The sequence below is a fragment of the mitochondrial genome of Notothenia coriiceps (assembly GCF_000735185.1).
Source record: "Notothenia coriiceps mitochondrion, complete genome".
In the NCBI taxonomy this organism is placed as follows: domain Eukaryota; kingdom Metazoa; phylum Chordata; class Actinopteri; order Perciformes; family Nototheniidae; genus Notothenia; species Notothenia coriiceps.
The window spans coordinates 1-18347 of record NC_015653.1 but is presented as its reverse complement, the minus strand read 5'-3'; the positions used below and the strand labels follow the sequence as shown (position 1 = coordinate 18347).

At 46.1% G+C, this 18347-nt stretch overlaps 13 protein-coding genes and 24 non-coding genes across 37 annotated transcripts, besides 4 other annotated features; 9 read left to right on the top strand and 28 right to left on the bottom strand. All coding sequences in view use genetic code 2, as the record gives it.

The window, feature by feature from the left end:
• KEH25_t22 lies at positions 1-74 on the bottom strand. Its single transcript has one exon. It is a non-coding gene; the product is annotated as a tRNA-Leu (tRNA).
• Positions 75-1767, bottom strand: KEH25_r01. Its single transcript has one exon. It is a non-coding gene; the product is annotated as a l-rRNA (ribosomal RNA).
• KEH25_t21 lies at positions 1768-1839 on the bottom strand. Its single transcript has one exon. It is a non-coding gene; the product is annotated as a tRNA-Val (tRNA).
• Positions 1840-2787, bottom strand: KEH25_r02. Its single transcript has one exon. It is a non-coding gene; the product is annotated as a s-rRNA (ribosomal RNA).
• Positions 2788-2855, bottom strand: KEH25_t20. The gene has a single exon. It is a non-coding gene; the product is annotated as a tRNA-Phe (tRNA).
• Positions 2856-4235: a sequence feature (control region II).
• KEH25_t19 lies at positions 4236-4305 on the top strand. Its single transcript has one exon. It is a non-coding gene; the product is annotated as a tRNA-Pro (tRNA).
• A 67-nt stretch (positions 4306-4372) lies between these two features.
• KEH25_t18 lies at positions 4373-4441 on the top strand. Its single transcript has one exon. It is a non-coding gene; the product is annotated as a tRNA-Glu (tRNA).
• On the top strand, positions 4442-4966 carry ND6 (NADH dehydrogenase subunit 6). The gene has a single exon. It carries the CDS (start codon positions 4442-4444, stop codon positions 4964-4966), a length of 525 nt encoding a protein of 174 aa, YP_004581496.1.
• Positions 4967-4998: a tandem repeat.
• Positions 4967-5889: a sequence feature (control region I).
• Positions 5890-5961, bottom strand: KEH25_t17. The gene has a single exon. It is a non-coding gene; the product is annotated as a tRNA-Thr (tRNA).
• Positions 5962-7102, bottom strand: CYTB (cytochrome b). The gene has a single exon. A coding segment is annotated over exon 1 (1141 nt).
• Positions 7103-7162: 60 nt separating this feature from the next.
• Positions 7163-7352: a tandem repeat (heteroplasmic).
• A 42-nt stretch (positions 7353-7394) lies between these two features.
• ND5 (NADH dehydrogenase subunit 5) lies at positions 7395-9233 on the bottom strand. The gene has a single exon. It carries the CDS (start codon positions 9231-9233, stop codon positions 7395-7397), a length of 1839 nt encoding a protein of 612 aa, YP_004581494.1.
• On the bottom strand, positions 9234-9306 carry KEH25_t16. Its single transcript has one exon. It is a non-coding gene; the product is annotated as a tRNA-Leu (tRNA).
• A 4-nt stretch (positions 9307-9310) lies between these two features.
• KEH25_t15 lies at positions 9311-9377 on the bottom strand. Its single transcript has one exon. It is a non-coding gene; the product is annotated as a tRNA-Ser (tRNA).
• KEH25_t14 lies at positions 9378-9446 on the bottom strand. The gene has a single exon. It is a non-coding gene; the product is annotated as a tRNA-His (tRNA).
• On the bottom strand, positions 9447-10827 carry ND4 (NADH dehydrogenase subunit 4). Its single transcript has one exon. A coding segment is annotated over exon 1 (1381 nt).
• Positions 10821-11117, bottom strand: ND4L (NADH dehydrogenase subunit 4L). The gene has a single exon. The coding sequence runs from the start codon at positions 11115-11117 to the stop codon at positions 10821-10823; it is 297 nt and encodes a 98-aa protein (YP_004581492.1).
• On the bottom strand, positions 11118-11186 carry KEH25_t13. Its single transcript has one exon. It is a non-coding gene; the product is annotated as a tRNA-Arg (tRNA).
• Positions 11187-11535, bottom strand: ND3 (NADH dehydrogenase subunit 3). Its single transcript has one exon. A coding segment is annotated over exon 1 (349 nt).
• On the bottom strand, positions 11536-11605 carry KEH25_t12. The gene has a single exon. It is a non-coding gene; the product is annotated as a tRNA-Gly (tRNA).
• COX3 (cytochrome c oxidase subunit III) lies at positions 11606-12390 on the bottom strand. The gene has a single exon. A coding segment is annotated over exon 1 (785 nt).
• Positions 12391-12422: 32 nt separating this feature from the next.
• ATP6 (ATP synthase F0 subunit 6) lies at positions 12423-13118 on the bottom strand. The gene has a single exon. The coding sequence runs from the start codon at positions 13116-13118 to the stop codon at positions 12423-12425; it is 696 nt and encodes a 231-aa protein (YP_004581489.1).
• On the bottom strand, positions 13097-13264 carry ATP8 (ATP synthase F0 subunit 8). Its single transcript has one exon. The coding sequence runs from the start codon at positions 13262-13264 to the stop codon at positions 13097-13099; it is 168 nt and encodes a 55-aa protein (YP_004581488.1).
• A 1-nt stretch (position 13265) lies between these two features.
• Positions 13266-13339, bottom strand: KEH25_t11. Its single transcript has one exon. It is a non-coding gene; the product is annotated as a tRNA-Lys (tRNA).
• COX2 (cytochrome c oxidase subunit II) lies at positions 13340-14030 on the bottom strand. The gene has a single exon. A coding segment is annotated over exon 1 (691 nt).
• A 2-nt stretch (positions 14031-14032) lies between these two features.
• On the bottom strand, positions 14033-14103 carry KEH25_t10. The gene has a single exon. It is a non-coding gene; the product is annotated as a tRNA-Asp (tRNA).
• Position 14104: 1 nt separating this feature from the next.
• Positions 14105-14175, top strand: KEH25_t09. Its single transcript has one exon. It is a non-coding gene; the product is annotated as a tRNA-Ser (tRNA).
• Positions 14176-15726, bottom strand: COX1 (cytochrome c oxidase subunit I). The gene has a single exon. It carries the CDS (start codon positions 15724-15726, stop codon positions 14176-14178), a length of 1551 nt encoding a protein of 516 aa, YP_004581486.1.
• Position 15727: 1 nt separating this feature from the next.
• Positions 15728-15797, top strand: KEH25_t08. The gene has a single exon. It is a non-coding gene; the product is annotated as a tRNA-Tyr (tRNA).
• On the top strand, positions 15798-15864 carry KEH25_t07. The gene has a single exon. It is a non-coding gene; the product is annotated as a tRNA-Cys (tRNA).
• A 34-nt stretch (positions 15865-15898) lies between these two features.
• On the top strand, positions 15899-15971 carry KEH25_t06. The gene has a single exon. It is a non-coding gene; the product is annotated as a tRNA-Asn (tRNA).
• Position 15972: 1 nt separating this feature from the next.
• Positions 15973-16041, top strand: KEH25_t05. Its single transcript has one exon. It is a non-coding gene; the product is annotated as a tRNA-Ala (tRNA).
• Position 16042: 1 nt separating this feature from the next.
• On the bottom strand, positions 16043-16113 carry KEH25_t04. Its single transcript has one exon. It is a non-coding gene; the product is annotated as a tRNA-Trp (tRNA).
• Positions 16114-17159, bottom strand: ND2 (NADH dehydrogenase subunit 2). The gene has a single exon. A coding segment is annotated over exon 1 (1046 nt).
• KEH25_t03 lies at positions 17160-17228 on the bottom strand. Its single transcript has one exon. It is a non-coding gene; the product is annotated as a tRNA-Met (tRNA).
• Positions 17228-17299, top strand: KEH25_t02. Its single transcript has one exon. It is a non-coding gene; the product is annotated as a tRNA-Gln (tRNA).
• Positions 17299-17368, bottom strand: KEH25_t01. Its single transcript has one exon. It is a non-coding gene; the product is annotated as a tRNA-Ile (tRNA).
• A 4-nt stretch (positions 17369-17372) lies between these two features.
• On the bottom strand, positions 17373-18347 carry ND1 (NADH dehydrogenase subunit 1). Its single transcript has one exon. It carries the CDS (start codon positions 18345-18347, stop codon positions 17373-17375), a length of 975 nt encoding a protein of 324 aa, YP_004581484.1.

Below are 18347 nucleotides of genomic sequence, written 5' to 3'. Positions count from 1 at the left end.
AGTTAGGGAGGGGACTTGAACCCCTGTGGAAAGGGCTTAGGTCTTTTGCATTTACCGGGCTCTGCCACCCCAACGTGCCATTTTCTCTGGCGGGGAAAACATACCCCCTTGTCTATTTTAGTTGTTTTCATTAGGTAGGGGTAGGGTGTACATAGTGTAGTGACCCCTTTTTTTCGGTCCTTTCGTACTAGAAAAGAATATGTCATAGATAGAAACTGACCTGGATTACTCCGGTCTGAACTCAGATCACGTAGGACTTTAATCGTTGAACAAACGAACCCTTAATAGCTGCTGCACCAATAGGATGTCCTGATCCAACATCGAGGTCGTAAACCCCCTTGTTGATATGGTCTCTAAAAGGGGATTGCGCTGTTATCCCTAGAGTAACTCGGTCCGTTGATCGGCATTGCCGGATCTTTAGGTCAAAAATTTTGTTTCTTAGAGCTGTGGCTCTGAGTTTAAGGAGTTGTACTCCTGTTCTACGTGGGGGTTTTTTCTTTCCCCGCGGTCGCCCCAACCAAAGACATCGGGGTAGGGGTCCTTTTGGTTTGTGCCCTTATTAGGGGGTCTTTGTAGTCTGGTCTACCTTACGTCTAAAGCTTCATAGGGTCTTCTCGTCTTATGTGTTTATTCCCGCTTCTGCACGGAAAGATCAATTTCATTAACTTAGGGGAGGAGACAGCTAAGCCCTCGTCGTGCCATTCATACAGGTCTCCATTTAAGAGACAAGTGATTGCGCTACCTTCGCGCGGTCAAAATACCGCGGCCGTTAAACTAATAGTCACAGGGCAGGCGGGACCTCTTATTCATTATTTGCAAGAGGCGATGTTTTTGGTAAACAGGCGAGGCTTTATGTGTTTGCCGAGTTCCTTCTCCCCCTTTTAGTTTTTCCCTAGAGGCACACCTGTGTTGGGGTAACGGTTGGTGGTTGGAGGATTTTCTTGTTGTTTGGTTTATAATCCATTGCCCTCTGTATTTGGGGCCGTTAATATTCGGTGGGGGGTCCATTCCGATTTACACGCGTGCGGGGAGAAAGTCAGGGCTTTCTTATTACTTATATTAGCATGGTCACTCCCATGTTGGCATGGGACGGCTCAATAAGTTTAGGGGGATAAGATTAAATGATCAGGATTGGGGGAGGGGCAAGATTGTTTCGAGCTTAGACGCTTTCTTTAGGGGGTGGCTGCTTTCGGGCCCACGAGAGTTACTTACCTTGTGTAATTATGATCTTTACCCTCCTGGAAAAGTTGTGTCTTGTTTCAAAGGGGCTGTACCCCCTTTGAATAACTCTCACGGTTTCTTGAAACATCAGGAATGTGTGTACACTGAGGTGAACGGAGAAGCCGGGAGGCTGAACTACTATTCATTTCTTGGGCAACCAGCTATAACTAAGTTCGGTAGGCTTGTCACCTCTACTCAAAGCTCGTCCCACTCTTTTGCAACAGAGACGGGTGCGCCCTATTAACAGGCTGTCTTGGAGTAGCTCCCTTAGTTTCGGGTTAACAAACTAAAAATCTTTTTGCTTGAAAATCACTGGCTAAATCATGATGCAAAAGGTACGAGGGTTTAACTCTGCTTTTTGGTGCTTTACTGGGTTATTTCATTTCTCTTTCAGCGTTCCCTTGCGGTACTTTCTCTATTGCTCCTAAGTCCCTTTTCTGTCGCCCATACTAAGGGGGTAAAATGATTTGTTTAATCTTGAGTTGTGCATCTGGGGGTATTAATGGTGGTATGTTGAAGTTGTCTTGGGGGGCTAGCTGTTCGGTATCAGGGCAATCCGATTTGCACGGAGGACTTCTCGGAGTAAGGGAGAGGCTTTACTAGCTTAGCTATACCCTGATTATTGATCCAAGTGCACCTTCCGGTACACTTACCATGTTACGACTTGCCTCCCCTCTTTTGCTCTAAGGTTTTATATAATTAGGGTGAAATTTTTCGGGGAGAGTGACGGGCGGTATGTGCGCGCTTCAGAGCCAATTTCAGCAGGACGCTCTACTTCCTACTTACTGCTAAATCCTCCTTCAAGATGTGCGTTTCAGCATATCATTCGTGTGCCCTAAATTAGGGAATGTAGCCCATTTCTTCCCTTTCCATACGCTACACCTCGGCCTGACGTGCTGGGCTATGCCAATTTAGCCTACTTTTAAACCTTCATAGGGTGGGCTGACGACGGCGGTATATAGGCGGGAAAAACAAGGAAAGGTGAGGTTGAACGGGGGTTATCGGTTCTAGAACAGGCTCCTCTAGTAGGATCTAAAGCACCGCCAAGTCCTTTGGGTTTTAAGCTGGTGCTCGTAGTTCCCGGGCGGATAGGGGTTGTATTGGTCTATCAATGTTTACGGCTAGGCATAGTGGGGTCTCTAATCCCAGTTTGTTCCCTAGCTTTCGTGGGTTCAGGGTTTAGTAAAGCTACTTTCGTGATTGAACTTCTTGTTTTCGGATGCGTATAACAGCTTTGAAAACATTCGGCTTTAGTACTATTTGTTCCCTAACCACTCTTTACGCCGTGAATAATCAACTTGGGCCTCTCGTATAACCGCGGTGGCTGGCACGAGTTTTACCGGCCCTCTTAGCTTTTACTAAGTCAAGTTTTCACTTATGGCTTAATATCTATCACTGCTGAGTTCCCTTAAGGGTGTGGCTAAACAAGGTGTCATGGGCTAAAATTGTGCCTGATACCAGCTCCTTGTTCCCAGGCAGGGAACTGAGGGCATTCTCACAGGGGTGCGGATACTTGCATGTGTAAGTTCGGCTGAAGCTGATGATAAAGTCAGGACCAAGCCTTTGTGCTTGCGGAGCTTTCTAGGGCCCATTTCAACATTTTCAGTGTTACGTTTTAAATAAACCACGCTAGCGAGATGACTTCTGACTCTCGGCCCGTAAGTGGGCAGAGGGGGGGGGAAGGGGGAGTAACTGTGTGGAGCCCGAAAATGTGTGTGTATATGAATGTACACATATATATACATTTGTATAGGTATATACACACATGATTATATGTGCTCATGCGGGTATTTATTTGTATGCATATATATATATGCATAAATTGTGGAGGGTTTTTGAACAAGGGGCGGGCTCAAATAGTACGGAGGTGTTAGGGGAAAATATAATGTGGGGGCAAGAAGTATTAAGTGTGTTCAGGCGCAGACAATTAGGGGGTTAATTATAAGTAACTGATATTGCCCAGGTTTGCGTAAGAAAAAGGAAAGCACTAGGGGGTGTATTTTAATCAATATATATATACATTTAAGGTAGTTGTTGCTATGAAGGTGCTTCAAAGTCAGGAGTAGAAGGGGGTAATAGTTGTAAGAGGGTAAAATACTTGTTGAATGGTAACAAGAGCAGACTGCGGCCCGGAGCCCTATAATTAGTGTTAGGTCGGCCTAAATAAAAATACAAAATACTTGTAAATATCAGTATTTACTTAAAAGTATGTATGTATATTTTACGGGGACTTCTCGACGTCCTTAACTATTGAAACTAAGTGCGGTTGTTAGATAAGTAACGAGAGTAAGGGGGTAGGGGGATCTTCGATAAAAACGATCATAATTTCTCGCATAAAATTTAGGAAAGATTTACCTACCCTATGCCCTAGAAAAAAAAAAATGAAATATAAAAGTAGAAGTCTTTATATTGTTCAGACTATTCTTCCAAGCAAGAAAAATGTACACGCTTGTCTGTTAAACCCGTGTGCACTTTGAAATGCCAAGTGAAAGGAAAAAAAAAAAGGAGAACCCCTGGCTCGCTGGAGTGAACGCCCGGCTTGCTGGGTAACGAGGAGTATGTAATAAAAACATTCATATATGTAAGCGTCGATAAAAGTGCGGTGGGTGTTACCAATCATTGGCCCTGAAATAGGAGCCAAATGCCAGGAATAGTTCACTGTGTGAAACCCTACAATGGTTGCACCTCACCCTCATTAGCCGTTAGCCTTAAGATATGTGCTTGTTGGTCGGCTCTTACTACATTAAGAATCTGAGAGTTGACGAGATGGTGGATAAAGGTATAACTTAACTTATGAATCTGGCGCTCGGTCTTAAGTTTCGCCTGCCCTGGAATAGGACTATGGGAGACTTATCAAATGCTTAATGTATACCTACTGTTAGTAGTGATATCTGCCTGGTGGTGAAGCAAGTTTTGTAAATTAATTAAATATTGCCCACGAATGCTCATTAAATGGTTAATATAAATGTATGTTGATAATACATAGATATACTCTAAGTACATTTATGGGGCGGCACAGAGTAGTTTAGTTTAGAACTCTAGCTTTGGGAGTTAGGGGTGGGAGTTAAAATCTCCTCTCTTTGAGCGATAAGGCGGCTTACAAGCCTGGTGTTGGGCTATTAGTGCGTACGGGGGGGGTGTTTCTACTGAGGTTCTTGTAGTTGAATAACAACGATGGCTTTTCATGTCCTTAGTCCTGGTTAGAGTCCTGGTGAGAATCATGTTATATTGTGGGTACTTACTTATGTTTGGTGTGGTGGTGGGGATGGCGGCAGTTGCCGCCAACCCTTCACCTTTTTATGCGGCTCTTGGGCTCGTTATGGTTGCAGCAATGGGGTGCGGATTCATTATGTGCTTGGGGGGCACTTTTTCATGCCTAGTTTTATTCCTAATCTATCTAGGGGGAATGTTGGTGGTGTTTGCTTACTCGGTAGCACTGTGTTCGGATGCGCTTCCAACAGGTCTGGCTGAGGGGTCGGTGCTTAAGTCTATAGTGGGTTATCTTGGGCTTACAGGGGTAGTGGCCTTGTTCCAGCAAAGCTCAGAGGCCCCCCTTTTTTGGTGATTTGTGGGCCAGGAGTCAGAGATAAGTGTGATGCAGGGGGAGACTGAGGGGGTGTCAGAGGCATATGGGAGTGGTGGCATCTTGTTGCTTACTTGCGGGTGGGCTCTTCTGGTAGCTCTTTATGTTGCTTTGGAGGTGTCACGGGGTTGCAGCCGGGGGCCAGTGCGGCCAATCAAGTAGGGGGGGGGGTGAGGATGGGGGGGGGTGAGGATGGGGGCTCAGGCGCCTGGGGGGGGGGTTAGTGGGAAGGTGCAGAATATTTGCTATTCAACCCGAATTTTGTACAGAAACATATGGGGCCGAGCCCGTTAGGGCTCACTAAAGTTTAGGTTTGTATTAGGTCTTAGACATGTTACGGAAGTAAGGGGGTAGGGGGATCTTCGATAAAACGATCATAATTTCTCGCATAAAATTTAGGAAAGATTTACCTACCCTATGCCCGGGAAAAAAAAAAACAAAAAAAAGATCAGGAGGTCTTAACATAACTCAACTTATTACCCAAGCAAGAAAAATGCTCACGCTTGTCTGTTAAACCCGTGTGCACTCTGAAATGCCAGAGGAAAGGAAAAGAAAAAAAGAGAACCCCTGGCTCGCTGGAGTGAACGCCCGGCTTGCTGGGTAACGAGGAGTATGTAATAAAAACATTCATATATGTAAGCGTCGATAAAAGTGCGGTGGGTGTTACCAATCATTGGCCCTGAAATAGGAGCCAAATGCCAGGAATAGTTCACTGTGTGAAACCCTACAATGGTTGCACCTCACCCTCATTAGCCGTTAGCCTTAAGATATGTGCTTGTTGGTCGGTTCTTACTACATTAAGAATCTGAGAGTTGACGAGATGGTGGATAAAGGTATAACTTAACTTATGAATCTGGCGCTCGGTCTTAAGTTTCGCCTGCCCTGGAATAGGACTATGGGAGACTTATCAAATGCTTAATGTATACCTACTGTTAGTAGTGATATCTGCCTGGTGGTGAAGCAAGTTTTGTAAATTAATTAAATATTGCCCACGAATGCTCATTAAATGGTTAATATAAATGTATGTTGATAATACATAGATATACTCTAAGTACATTTATGGGGCGGCACAGAGCTCTTTTTTGGGCGATAGGGAGGGGTTTAACCTCCGACCTCCGGTTTACAAGACCGACGCTCTGGCGTTGAGCTACTAGTGCATGCTAAGCCGAGGATTTTGTTTTCTAATCAGCCTGCGAGGGGGAAGAAGATGAGGAAGATAGAGAAGTATAAGACGGATGCGACTTGGCCAATAATGATGTAAGGGTCTTCGACGGGCATGCCCCCAATTCAGGTGAGAATTGCGACGTCTGCGATGAGGCTCCAGAAGAGGAGTTGTGAGAGGGGACGAAAAGTTAGACTACGCAATTTGCACGTGTGGAGAAAGGGGACGACGAGGAGGACCAGAATAGAGGCAAGGAGGGCTAGAACGCCTCCAAGTTTGTCGGGAATAGAGCGTAAGATTGCATAAGCAAACAAGAAGTATCACTCAGGCTTGATGTGAGGGGGAGTTACAAGGGGATTAGCGGGGGTAAAATTGTCTGGATCTCCCAGGAGATTGGGGGTAAAAAGTGCAACTGTAGCTAGTGCGACCAGGAGGGCTGCAAACCCCAAAAGGTCTTTGTAAGAAAAGTAGGGGTGAAAAGGGATCTTGTCACTAGTTGAGTTGAGGCCAAGGGGGTTATTTGAGCCGGTTTGATGAAGGAACAGTAGGTGTACTATGGTAGCCCCTGCAATCACAAACGGGAAGAGGAAATGGAAGGCAAAGAAACGGGTGAGGGTGGCATTATCTACTGAGAATCCTCCTCAAATTCACTGTACAAGAGCATTGCCGACGTAGGGTACTGCCGAAAGAAGGTTGGTAATTACAGTTGCGCCTCAAAATGACATCTGTCCTCAGGGCAGGACGTATCCTACGAAAGCAGTCATTATTACAAGAAGTAAGAGGACCACCCCAACGTTTCATGTCTCTTTATATAGGTAAGAGCCGTAATAAAGGCCTCGGCCGATGTGCATATAGATACAGATGAAAAAGAAAGATGCGCCGTTGGCATGTATGTCCCGGATTAGTCACCCGTAATTAACGTCTCGGGTAATATGAGCGACGGAGGAGAAGGCGGTGTTGATGTCGGCGGTGTAATGTATGGCTAAAAAAAGGCCTGTTAGGATTTGGGCGATCAGACAGAGTCCGAGAAGAGATCCAAAGTTTCACCACACTGAGATGTTTGACGGGGCGGGGAGATCAACGAGGGCGTCGTTTGCGATTTTTAGGAGGGGGTGCGTTTTTCGAAGGCTTGCCATTAAGTTAGAGACGATCAGGCGGGGTGCGAATTGTGGGCAGGCGCTAATAATCATAATATGTGGTGAGGCAGAGCCCGGCACTTAATTTTGGTGAGGCAGAGCCCGGCACTTAATTTTGGTGAGGCAGAGCCCGGCACTTAATTTTGGTGAGGCAGAGCCCGGCACTTAATTTTGGTGAGGCAGAGCCCGGCACTTAATTTTGGTGAGGCAGAGCCCGGCACTTAATTTTTGGTGAGGCAGAGCCCGGCACCAAGTACTTTAGGTAGGGCTAGCCCTACCTGGCATGGGGTCGCTAATAAATAATTATTGAAGTTATTAGGGTAAGGCCCAAGAAAAAGAAGAGGAGGTGTGTTTTCATGCGACCTTGTTGTATTTCACTCGTGAAGATAATTAGGGGTTTGCTGAGGGTTGCAGTGGCTTTTGGTCCAATTTCCTCTAGTCAGTTCTGGTCAATTGTCTGGTCGGCGATCGTTTGGCCTCACATTAAGGACAATTTAGGAGTTATTCGGTGAACGAGGGTAGGGTAATACCCAAGTATACTACTGAAGTGATGGGGAGTGGGGAAAAGGGTGGTTTGGATACGTGCACCGGAAGGGGTAATAAATCAGAGTGCGATTAGGAGTCCGGAAATTGTGACAAGAAGGGCAGTCAGTTTAATTGTGGGAGGCATTGACATTACAGGAATTTTAAGGGGATTAATGCTTAAGGTGAGTCATAAGCCTGCAAAGATACTTCCTCATACAAGTCGTTTAAGGGGGTTGAGTACTTGGGGGTTTGCTTCTCCGATAGGGGTGATAGTTATTGAGCGGGGGTTAGGTATTAGTACAAAGTAAATTAGGCGAACGCTGTAAATGGCCGTAAAAGCTGTGGCAAAAAGGGTGAGTAGGAGGGCTCAAGTGTTTAAATAGGAAGTGGTTATTGCTTCAATAATAGCATCTTTAGAGAAGAAGCCGGAGAGGAAAGGCATACCGGTTAGGGCGAGAGTGCCAATAATAAAGCAGGAAGAGGTTCAGGGTGTTTGGCGGTGGAGGGCCCCCATTTTCCGGATATCTTGTTCACCACCAAGGCTGTGAATAATTGATCCGGAGCAGAGGAATAACATAGCTTTAAAAAATGCATGTATACAAATATGAAGGAAGGCGAGTTGTGGTTGGTTTAGGCCAATGGTTACCATCATAAGGCCAAGTTGACTAGCTGTAGAGAATGCAATAACTTTCTTGAGGTCGTTATGGGTTAGAGCGCAGAAGGCAGTAAACATGGACGTTAGTCCACCTAAACAGAGGCAAAGGGTTAGAGCGGCGGGGCTTTTTTCGATCATAGGATTCATTCGAATAAGAAGAAAAATGCCCGCGACTACTATGGTGCTCGAATGAAGGAGAGCGGATACTGGTGTAGGGCCCTCTATGGCAGAAGGAAGTCAAGGATGGAGTCCAAATTGAGCGGATTTACCAGCGGCGGCAATAATTAGTCCTAAGACAGGAGGAGTTACGTTGAAGCCTTTAAGTGCGATGAAAATCTGTTGCAGCTCTCATGAGTTTATATTTGTGGCTATTCAGGCCATGGCAAAAATTAACCCAATATCTCCGACTCGGTTGTAGACAACTGCCTGAAGGGCAGCTGTGTTGGCGTCAGCCCGGCCGGACCACCAGCCGATAAGGAGGAACGACATGATGCCGACGCCTTCCCAGCCGATAAAAAGTTGAAAAAGGTTATTGGCGGTGACTAACACAATTATTGCGATGAGGAAAATCAACAGGTACTTAAAGAATCGGTTCATGTCGGGGTCGTCTTGCATATATCAGGTTGCAAATTCTAGGATCGACCAGGTTACATATAAAGCTACAGGTGTGAAGATAAGGGAATAATGGTCGAATTTAAAGCTAACGCTCATATCAAATGTTAAAGTGCTTGTTCAAGTCCATGTAGAAATCACTTGTTGTTTACCGAAATTAATGAAAAGAATAAGGGGGATAAGGCTAACAAAGAATGCGCCTTTCACAGCAGGTTTGACATGTGTTGTCGCTCAACTCGGCTTTGCTGGAGCAGAGAATAAACTAAGCAACAATGGGGACCCTAGGAGAAATAGGGTAATTATGAGGCTTGATGTCAATACGGATGCTGGGAAAAACATAGCTTCTACTTGGATTTGCACCAAGAGTTTTTGGTTCCTAAGACCAACGGATGAGCTGTTATCCTTCAGAAGCGGTTCGAGTGAGCCCTGGAGTTCAACCAAGGAGACGGAGATTAGCAGTCCTCGTTGCTGCCAGCCCCTCTCGGTGGATAAAGGGGTTTTAACCCTTATTTTTAGAATCACAATCTAATGTCTTTTTTATACGATATCTACAGCTAGCTCACCCTCAGATTAAATGGGGCTTAAGGATGAGGAGAATAAGGGGGAGAAGGTGTAGGGCCATGATTAGATGTTCTCGGGTATGGGAGGGATCTAGAGCAATTAAATGACTAGGCAGAGGCCCTCGTTGGGTTGTAATAAATATATACATTGAATAGCTAGCGGTAATAAGGACGCCACTTCCGGTAAGAGCTAAGGTTCAAGGAGATCAATTAATCAGGGAGGTGATGATTATCAGTTCTCCCATAAGATTGGGAAGGGGAGGGAGGGCTAAGTTAGCTAGGCTAGCAAAAAATCACCACGTAGCTATTAAAGGCAGAACCATTTGTAGACCACGAGCTAAAAGAATGCTTCGGCTGTGGATTCGTTCATAGTTAGTGTTTGCTAAGCAGAAAAGGGCGGAAGATGTTAGGCCGTGGGCGATCATAAGAATTAATGCACCAGAAAATCCTCATGGGGTTTGGACGAGAATGCCGGCTACTACAAGGCCTATATGGCTAACTGACGAGTAAGCGATTAGTGATTTTAGGTCTGTTTGGCGAAGACAAATTGAGCCTGCTATTATAATGCCTCAAAGTGCAAACACTATAAAGGGATAACTTATTTCCTTTGTGAGGGGCTCGAGAACTAGTATTATTCGCATTATGCCGTAACCGCCTAGCTTTAGAAGCACTGCAGCAAGAATTATTGAACCTGCGACGGGGGCTTCAACATGGGCTTTAGGAAGTCAGAGGTGAACTCCATAAAGGGGTATCTTCACTAAAAATGCTAGGAGGCAGCCGGCCCATCATAGTTTATCTGCGTGTGTCGTTAAACTTAGGGGCCCCATATATTGTAAGGTTAAAAGGGAGAGTGTTCCGCTAGTGTTTTGGAGAATTAGGAGTGCAACAAGAAGCGGAAGGGAGCTTGCTAACGTGTAAAATAAGAAGTATATACCTGCATTTAAGCGTTCTGCTTGGTTTCCTCAGCGGGTAATAATTATTAGCGTGGGGAGTAAAGTAGCTTCAAATATTAGGTAAAATATAATGAGTTCGGTAGCGCTAAAGGCTAAGATAAGAAAAAATTGTAGGGAGGTTAGAAGAGTAATATAGGTTCGTTGACGATTTTTGGGTTCATTTCCCATGTGGTGTTGGCTTGCAAGGATTATTAGAGGTAAAAGCCAGCAAGTAAGTACCAGCAAGGGGGTTGATAAAAGGTCAGTAGCTATATAGGAATTTAAGGTTGTTCAGCCTGTTTCTGAGGTGTTCTTAAATCAGGTGAAGCTAGCTACTGCAATTACTAGACTGTGCACAAGAGTTGAGGGTCATAATCACTTGGCAGGGACGAGCCAGATTGTGGGGATTAGTATAAGGGTTGGGATAAGGATCTTTAGCATTGTAAGAGATTTAGGCTTTGCAGGCGGTCGGTGCCGTGGGTTCGGGCTGTGGCTACTAGAAGAGCAAGACCTGCGCTTGCTTCACAAGCTGAGATAGCCAGAAGAAATAGAGGTAAAGCAGAAGAGCTGGTGGAGCCCGTCTCCAAGGTTCAGATGGAGAGAGCAATGTATAGAGAGAGTATTATGCCTTCAAGACATAAAAGCGCTGATAGGAGATGTGTTCGATTGAACGCGAGGCCTGTCAGCCCTAGAATGAATGCTGAAGAGAAGGTAAATTGGATGGATGTCATTAGGTAATTATGGACTTAAACCACAAGCTTTTGGGCCGAAACCAAATGTTTTTATTAAACTAATTGCCTATTCAGCTCACTCTAGGCCGTCTTGTGCTCACTCATAAATTAGGCCAAGAGTCAGGAGGGTTAAAAGTGCAGTGGCCCACGAAAAAGATACAAGGGGGGAGGCTAGTTGGTCCCCTCAGGGTAGGGGGAGAAGGAGTGCGATTTCTAGGTCAAATAGGAGGAAAAGAATAGCAATGAGGAAAAATCGAAGGGAGAAGGGGAGCCGGGCAGACCCTAAGGGGTCGAAGCCACATTCGTAAGGAGAGAGCTTTTCATAGTCTGGGGATATTTGAGGGAGACAGAAGGACACGATAGCAAGGATAGTGGAGAGGAGGCTAGCAATTGCAATGATGGTTATGACTAAATTCATTATCTTTCCTTGGACTTTAACCAAGACCGGGTGATTGGAAGTCACTTATACTAGTTAGTACTAGAAAGATTACGAGCCTCATCAGTAGATAGAGACGTAGAGGAATAACCAAACAACGTCCACGAAGTGTCAGTATCAGGCGGCTGCTTCAAATCCGAAGTGATGCCCAGATGTAAAGTGATGTTTAATTTGTCGGAGAAGGCAAACTGCCAAGAAGGTTGACCCAATAATGACATGGAGGCCATGGAAGCCGGTCGCTACAAAGAAGGTAGCACCATAAACTCCATCACCAATTGTAAAGGGGGCATCAACATACTCTAGCGCTTGCAGGATTGTAAAATAGAAGCCAAGAATAATTGTTATGGTTAAAGAGTGAATGGCTTGTTTGCGATCGCCCTCTATAATGCTATGATGTGCCCAGGTAACGGTCACCCCAGAGGCAAGCAAAACTGCTGTATTGAGTAGAGGGACTTCTAGTGGGTCGAGGGTAAAAATACCTGTTGGGGGTCAGCAGCCCCCTAGTTCGGGGGTGGGGGCGAGACTGGCATGATAAAAAGCTCAAAAAAATCCTAAGAAAAAGAAGACCTCAGAGGTGATGAATAAGATTATACCATATCGCAAGCCCTTTTGTACGGGGGGTGTGTGGTGTCCTTGAAAGGTGCCCTCTCGGACAATGTCTCGCCATCATTGGTATATTGTAAGAAGCAGAAGGATGGTGCCAAGGGTTATAAGGGTGGTGGAGTGTTGGTGAAATCAGACTGCAAGGCCTGATGTTATTAGTAGGGCGGCAATTGCGCCTGTTAAGGGTCAAGGGCTGGGGTCAACTATGTGGTATGCGTGTGCTTGGTGGGCCATTATTTGTTTGTTGGGTGCTCTAGGCGTAATTTCTAGGTATTTTCTTGCAGGTAGAGTGAGAGAAGAAGCACAAATACGTAGGCTTGAATGGCCGCTACGGCTAATTCAAGAAGGGTTAATAGTGCTATAACTAGGCCGGTTAGGATTGCTACGGGCCACATCTGGTCGATAAGGAAAAGAGTGGCGGAGGATAGCAGTTGAATCAGGAGATGGCCGGCTGCCAGGTTTGCTGTTAGTCGCACGCCTAGTGCGAAGGGTCGAACAAATAGGCTAATTGTTTCAATGATAATTAGGACGGGGATTAAAGGGGCGGGGGTGCCTTCTGGCAGGAGGTGGCCCAGTGCGATGGTTGGTTGATTTCGGAGGCCAATTACAACTGTGGCTAGTCATAAAGGGATAGCGAACCCCATATTAAGAGGCAGCTGGGTGGTTGGAGTGAAGGTATAAGGGAGAAGGCCAAGTAGATTTAGGGTAATAAGATTAACTATTAGTACGGTAAGTAGTAGTGCTCACTTATGGGCCCCCACGTTTAGGGGAAGAAGAATTTGCTTTGCAAAGTTCAAAACAAATGAATTTTGGGCTACAAGGGATCGACCGTTGATTACACGATTAGAGGGTTTTGGGAACAATACTCAAGGGGCGGCGATAGCAATTGCTAAAAGGGGAACACCGAGGAAGTATGGCGAGAAAAACTGGTCGAAAAGGCCTAGGATCAAGGTCAGGACCACTTTTGTTCGGTGAGAAATTTTGCAGGCCATGGAGAAGGCTTGAGGGTGGTTGCGTGTCCAACAATTTTAGCATGTCCTATGGTAAAGTATAGGAAAAGACTAAGGGCTAATATTGTGAAGCAGCTGGTGTGGTAGTTGACGGGCATTCCGCCAAGGGTGGATGGGAGTCACCAGTCTCTAGCTTAAAAGGCTAACGCTAGACCCTGTTTAGCTTCTTAGCGAGGCATCTTGGATTATAAGGGTGGATCAGGCTTCAAAGTCTTGTAGAGGAACTGCTTCAACTACTACAGGCATGAAGCTGTGGTTTGCGCCACAGATCTCTGAACACTGTCCGTAGAATACGCCAGGGCGAGATGCAATGAAGGCTGTCTGGTTTAGTCGTCCGGGCACTGCGTCTATTTTTACGCCTAAGGAGGGGACGGCCCAGGAGTGTAAGACGTCCTCACCGGAGACAAGAACTCGGACGGGGGACTCAACGGGGGCAATTATTCGGTGGTCTGCTTCTAGGAGACGGAATTGTCCGGGGGTCAGGTCTTGTGTCGGGATTATGTAAGAGTCGAACTCAAGAGCGTCGTAGTCAGTGTATTCGTAGCTTCAATATCATTGATGGCCCATGGCTTTAATGGTTAGGTGAGGATCATTAATCTCATCCATAAGGTAAAGAATGCGGAGAGAAGGGAGGGCAATTAAAATAAGGATAATTGCTGGGAGGACGGTCCAAATAATTTCGATTTCTTGGGAATCTAGGATATATTTATTAGTTAAGCTAGAAGTAACTAGGGCGACGATAAAATAAAGGACTAGTGTGCTGATTATAAAGACAATTATTATAGCGTGGTCATGAAAGTGAAGAAGTTCTTCTATCACAGGAGAGGCAGCATCTTGGAATCCGAGTTGGGAGGGAAAGGCCATGATAAAACACGTGAGGAGTTAGCTCACAACCTGGCCCTGACAAGGCCATGTAATTAAATTTTACTAGTGTCTTTAAGAAAGTGACAGAACGGTCATGTGGTTGGCTTGAAACCAATTTATGGGGGTTCAACTCCTCCCTTCCTCGTTAGTTATAATGAATTTGTACAAATGCAGGCTCTTCAAATGTGTGGTATGGTGGGGGACAACCGTGAAGTCATTCTACATTAGTTGTAGTAAGCTCTACGGAGGATACTTCACGTTTAGCGGCGAATGCTTCTCAAATAATAAATAGGAATATAATGACGGCGACTAGAGAAACTAGGGACCCAATGGAAGACACTGTGTTCCACAAGGTATATGCATCTGGGTAGTCTGAGTACCGCCGAGGTATCCCGGCTAATCCGAGGAAATGTTGGGGGAAGAAGGTCAGGTTTACCCCAATAAACATGACTGTGAAGTGAATTTTTGTTCAGACGGAGTGCATGGTGTATCCTGTGAATAGCGGGAACCAGTGTACGAAAGCGGCAACAATGGCGAAGACGGCTCCCATTGAAAGTACATAATGGAAATGTGCTACGACGTAGTAAGTGTCATGAAGGACAATGTCTAGGGACGAATTGGCAAGGACGATGCCTGTTAGGCCTCCAACTGTGAATAGAAAAATAAACCCCAGGGCTCAAAGAAGGGGGGCTTCTCATTTGATTGTTCCGCCATGAAGGGTTGCTAGTCAGCTAAAGACTTTTACACCAGTAGGGATGGCAATAATTATTGTGGCGGATGTAAAATAAGCACGTGTGTCTACGTCTATTCCGACTGTAAACATGTGGTGAGCTCAAACAATGAACCCAAGGAGTCCAATGGCTATTATAGCTCAGACTATTCCTATATAACCGAAGGGCTCTTGTTTGCCGGCGTAGTAGGCTACGATGTGGGAGATTATACCAAATCCTGGGAGAATAAGAATGTAAACCTCGGGGTGGCCAAAGAATCAGAAGAGGTGTTGGTAAAGGATGGGATCTCCTCCCCCTGCAGGGTCAAAGAAGGTGGTGTTTAGGTTTCGGTCGGTGAGGAGCATGGTGATACCGGCAGCTAGTACAGGGAGTGAAAGAAGTAGAAGAACGGCAGTAATTAAAACGGCCCATACGAAGAGAGGGGTTTGGTATTGAGAAATGGCGGGAGGTTTTATGTTGATAATTGTTGTAATAAAATTAATTGCCCCTAAGATAGAGGAAATACCGGCTAAATGGAGAGAAAAAATAGTTAAATCTACAGAGGCACCTGCATGGGCTAGGTTTCCAGAAAGAGGAGGGTAGACGGTTCACCCGGTACCTGCCCCGGCTTCTACACCTGAAGAAGCTAGTAAGAGGAGGAAGGAGGGAGGGAGGAGTCAGAAGCTCATATTATTTATTCGAGGAAAAGCCATATCGGGGGCTCCGATCATAAGGGGAATAAGCCAGTTTCCAAAGCCTCCAATTATAATGGGTATAACTATAAAGAAAATTATTACAAAGGCATGAGCGGTAACAATTACATTATAAATTTGGTCGTCTCCCAATAGGGAGCCAGGTTGGCTAAGTTCTGCCCGAATGAGCAGGCTAAGGGCAGTTCCGACTATCCCGGCTCAAGCGCCGAAGACTAAGTAGAGGGTGCCGATGTCTTTATGGTTGGTAGAGAAAAATCAACGTGTGATGGCCACAGATAGGGTGGCTGAGTTTTAAGCGGTGGATTGTAACCCCACGAACAGAGGTTTAAGTCCTCTCCCTATCAAGCCTTGAAGTGTTTCCACATGTTAGATTGCAAATCTGAAGTAGCAGACTAACGTCTACCGGGGTTTCCCCCGCCTTCCCGCCCAACAGGCGGGGGAAAGGTAGACGGATGCTCACTGGTTTGGGCGTTTAGCTGTTAACTAAAAGTTTGTAGGATCGAAGCCTACCTGTCTAGAAAGGCTTTAGCTTAATTAAAGTATCTGTTTTGCATACAGGAGCTGTGGGATAGTGCCCCGCAAGTCTTATCAGGGACTGGGAGATTTTCACCCCCGCTGAGAGCTTTGAAGGCTCTTGGTCTTGTGCTAACCTAAGTCCCTTAAAGGGCTACTAGGGCTAGTGCAGCGGGGGTGAGGGGTAGTAGAGAAATAGTGGCAATAGCTAGGCAAGCTAGGGGGAGTGTTAGCTGATGGGATGGTAGTCGTCAAGGAAGTGTGCCGGCTAGATTATTAGGAAATATAGTGAGGGTTATAGCGTATGTAAGTCGGAGATAATAGTACAAACTAAGGAGTGCGGTGAGCGCCGCAAGGGTGGCGGTGGGAGCTAGCTCTTGTTTAGAGAGCTCTTGGAGGATAAGTCATTTGGGTATAAACCCTGTCATTGGAGGGAGACCTGCAAGAGATAGGAGCACAAGGGGGGTGAGAGCTACAAGTGCAGGTGCTTTTGCTCAGGAGATGGCTAGTATATTAATGCTCGTGGCCTTGGCTAGTTTTAAAGTAAGGAATGTTGCAGTTGCAGCGGCGATGTACACTAAAATAGCAAGGGTAGTTAAAGAAGGGGCAAATTGTAGGACTAGCACTATTCAGCCTAGTTGGGCGGTGGAAGAGTAAGCTAGGATTTTGCGTAGTTGGGTTTGGTTGAGTCCTCCTCAGCCCCCAATAAGGGTCGATGCTAAGCCTAAAAAAATGAGAAGGGGAGAGTTGACAGGTTGAATTTGAAGGAGGAGGGTGAGGGGGGCTAACTTTTGTCAGGTGGCCAAGACCAGGCCTGTAGTAAGGCTTAAGCCTTGAAATACCTCTGGCATCCAGGAATGAAGAGGGGCAAGCCCAAGCTTAAGGGCTAGGGCAAGGGTGATAATAGCGATTGGGAGAGGGTGGGCGGCCTGTTGAATGTCTCATTGGCCGGTGAGGTAGGCATTTGTTGTGCCGGCAAAAAGTAGTACGGCGGCGCCCCCAGCTTGAATAAGGAAATATTTGGTGGCCGCTTCAACTGCCCGGGGGTGGTGATTTTGTGCTATTAGTGGAAGAATTGCAAGGGTATTGATTTCGAGGCCGACCCAGGCGAGTAGCCAGTGGGAACTTGCGAAGGTTATTGTAGTTCCTAGGCCGAGGCTAAATAATAGAAGGGCTAAGACGTAGGGGCTCATTAGTAAAAGAAGGACTTTAACCTACATCTTTGGGGTATGGGCCCAAAAGCTTGTTTAGCTGATTTTACTAGATTGTAGTGTAGATGGAAGCACAAAGAGTTTTGATCTCTTCAGGTCGGGTTCAAGTCCCCACTTTCTAAGGAGTCGGGGGGGTTCTATCCCCCATGATTCACTCTATCAAAGTGACCCTTTGTTTCAGGCACAACTCCTGGGTTAAAATTGAGGGGGGAGCCCAGTAAATGCGATTGGGAGGGCCAGGTGTCAAATAACTAGTGCTAGGGTTAGGGGGAGAAAATTTTTTCAAATTAGGTGTATAAGCTGGTCATATCGGAAGCGGGGGTAAGATGCTCGGACCCAGAGAAACACAACGGAGAGAAGAGCGGCCTTTACTATTAGGTTAGTGGTAGTTAGCTCAGGAAAGGAGGGAATGTGGGAGGCCCCTAGGAATAGAATTGTTGAGAGTGTATTTATAAGTAAAATATTAGAGTATTCTGCTAGAAAAAATAGGGCGAAAGGGCCGCCTGCATACTCTACGTTGAAACCTGAGACTAGCTCAGACTCTCCCTCGGTGAGGTCAAAGGGGGCACGGTTTGTTTCTGCAAGAGTAGAGATGTATCATATTGCAGCTAGGGGTCAAGCAGGCAACACTAGTCAGATGCTCTCTTGAGCAATGTTGAAGGTTTGTAGTGTGAAGCCCCCGGCAAAGATGATTACACTTAACAGGATTAAGCCAAGGCTAACCTCATAAGAAATGGTCTGGGCGACTGCACGGAGGGCGCCGACAAGGGCGTACTTCGAGTTAGAGGCCCATCCTGATCCGAGGATAGAATAAACTGCTAGGCTGGAGAGGGCCAGGACGAATAGTACGCCGAGGTTGAGGTCTACAACTGGGTGGGGAAGGGGCAGGGGGGCTCATAGTGCAAGGGCTAAAGTAAGTGCTAAGATAGGGGCGAGCAAAAACAATAGGGGGGAGGAAGTGGAGGGTCGAATGGGTTCTTTGGTAAATAATTTTAGGCCGTCTGCAATTGGCTGGAGGAGGCCGTAAGGCCCTACAATATTGGGGCCTTTCCGTAGTTGCATATAACCAAGGACTTTCCGTTCAAGCAGGGTTAGGAATGCGACAGCCAATAAGACGGGGACAATATAGGCTAAGGGGTTCACAATTTGTGTTAGAAGCGTTGAGAGCAT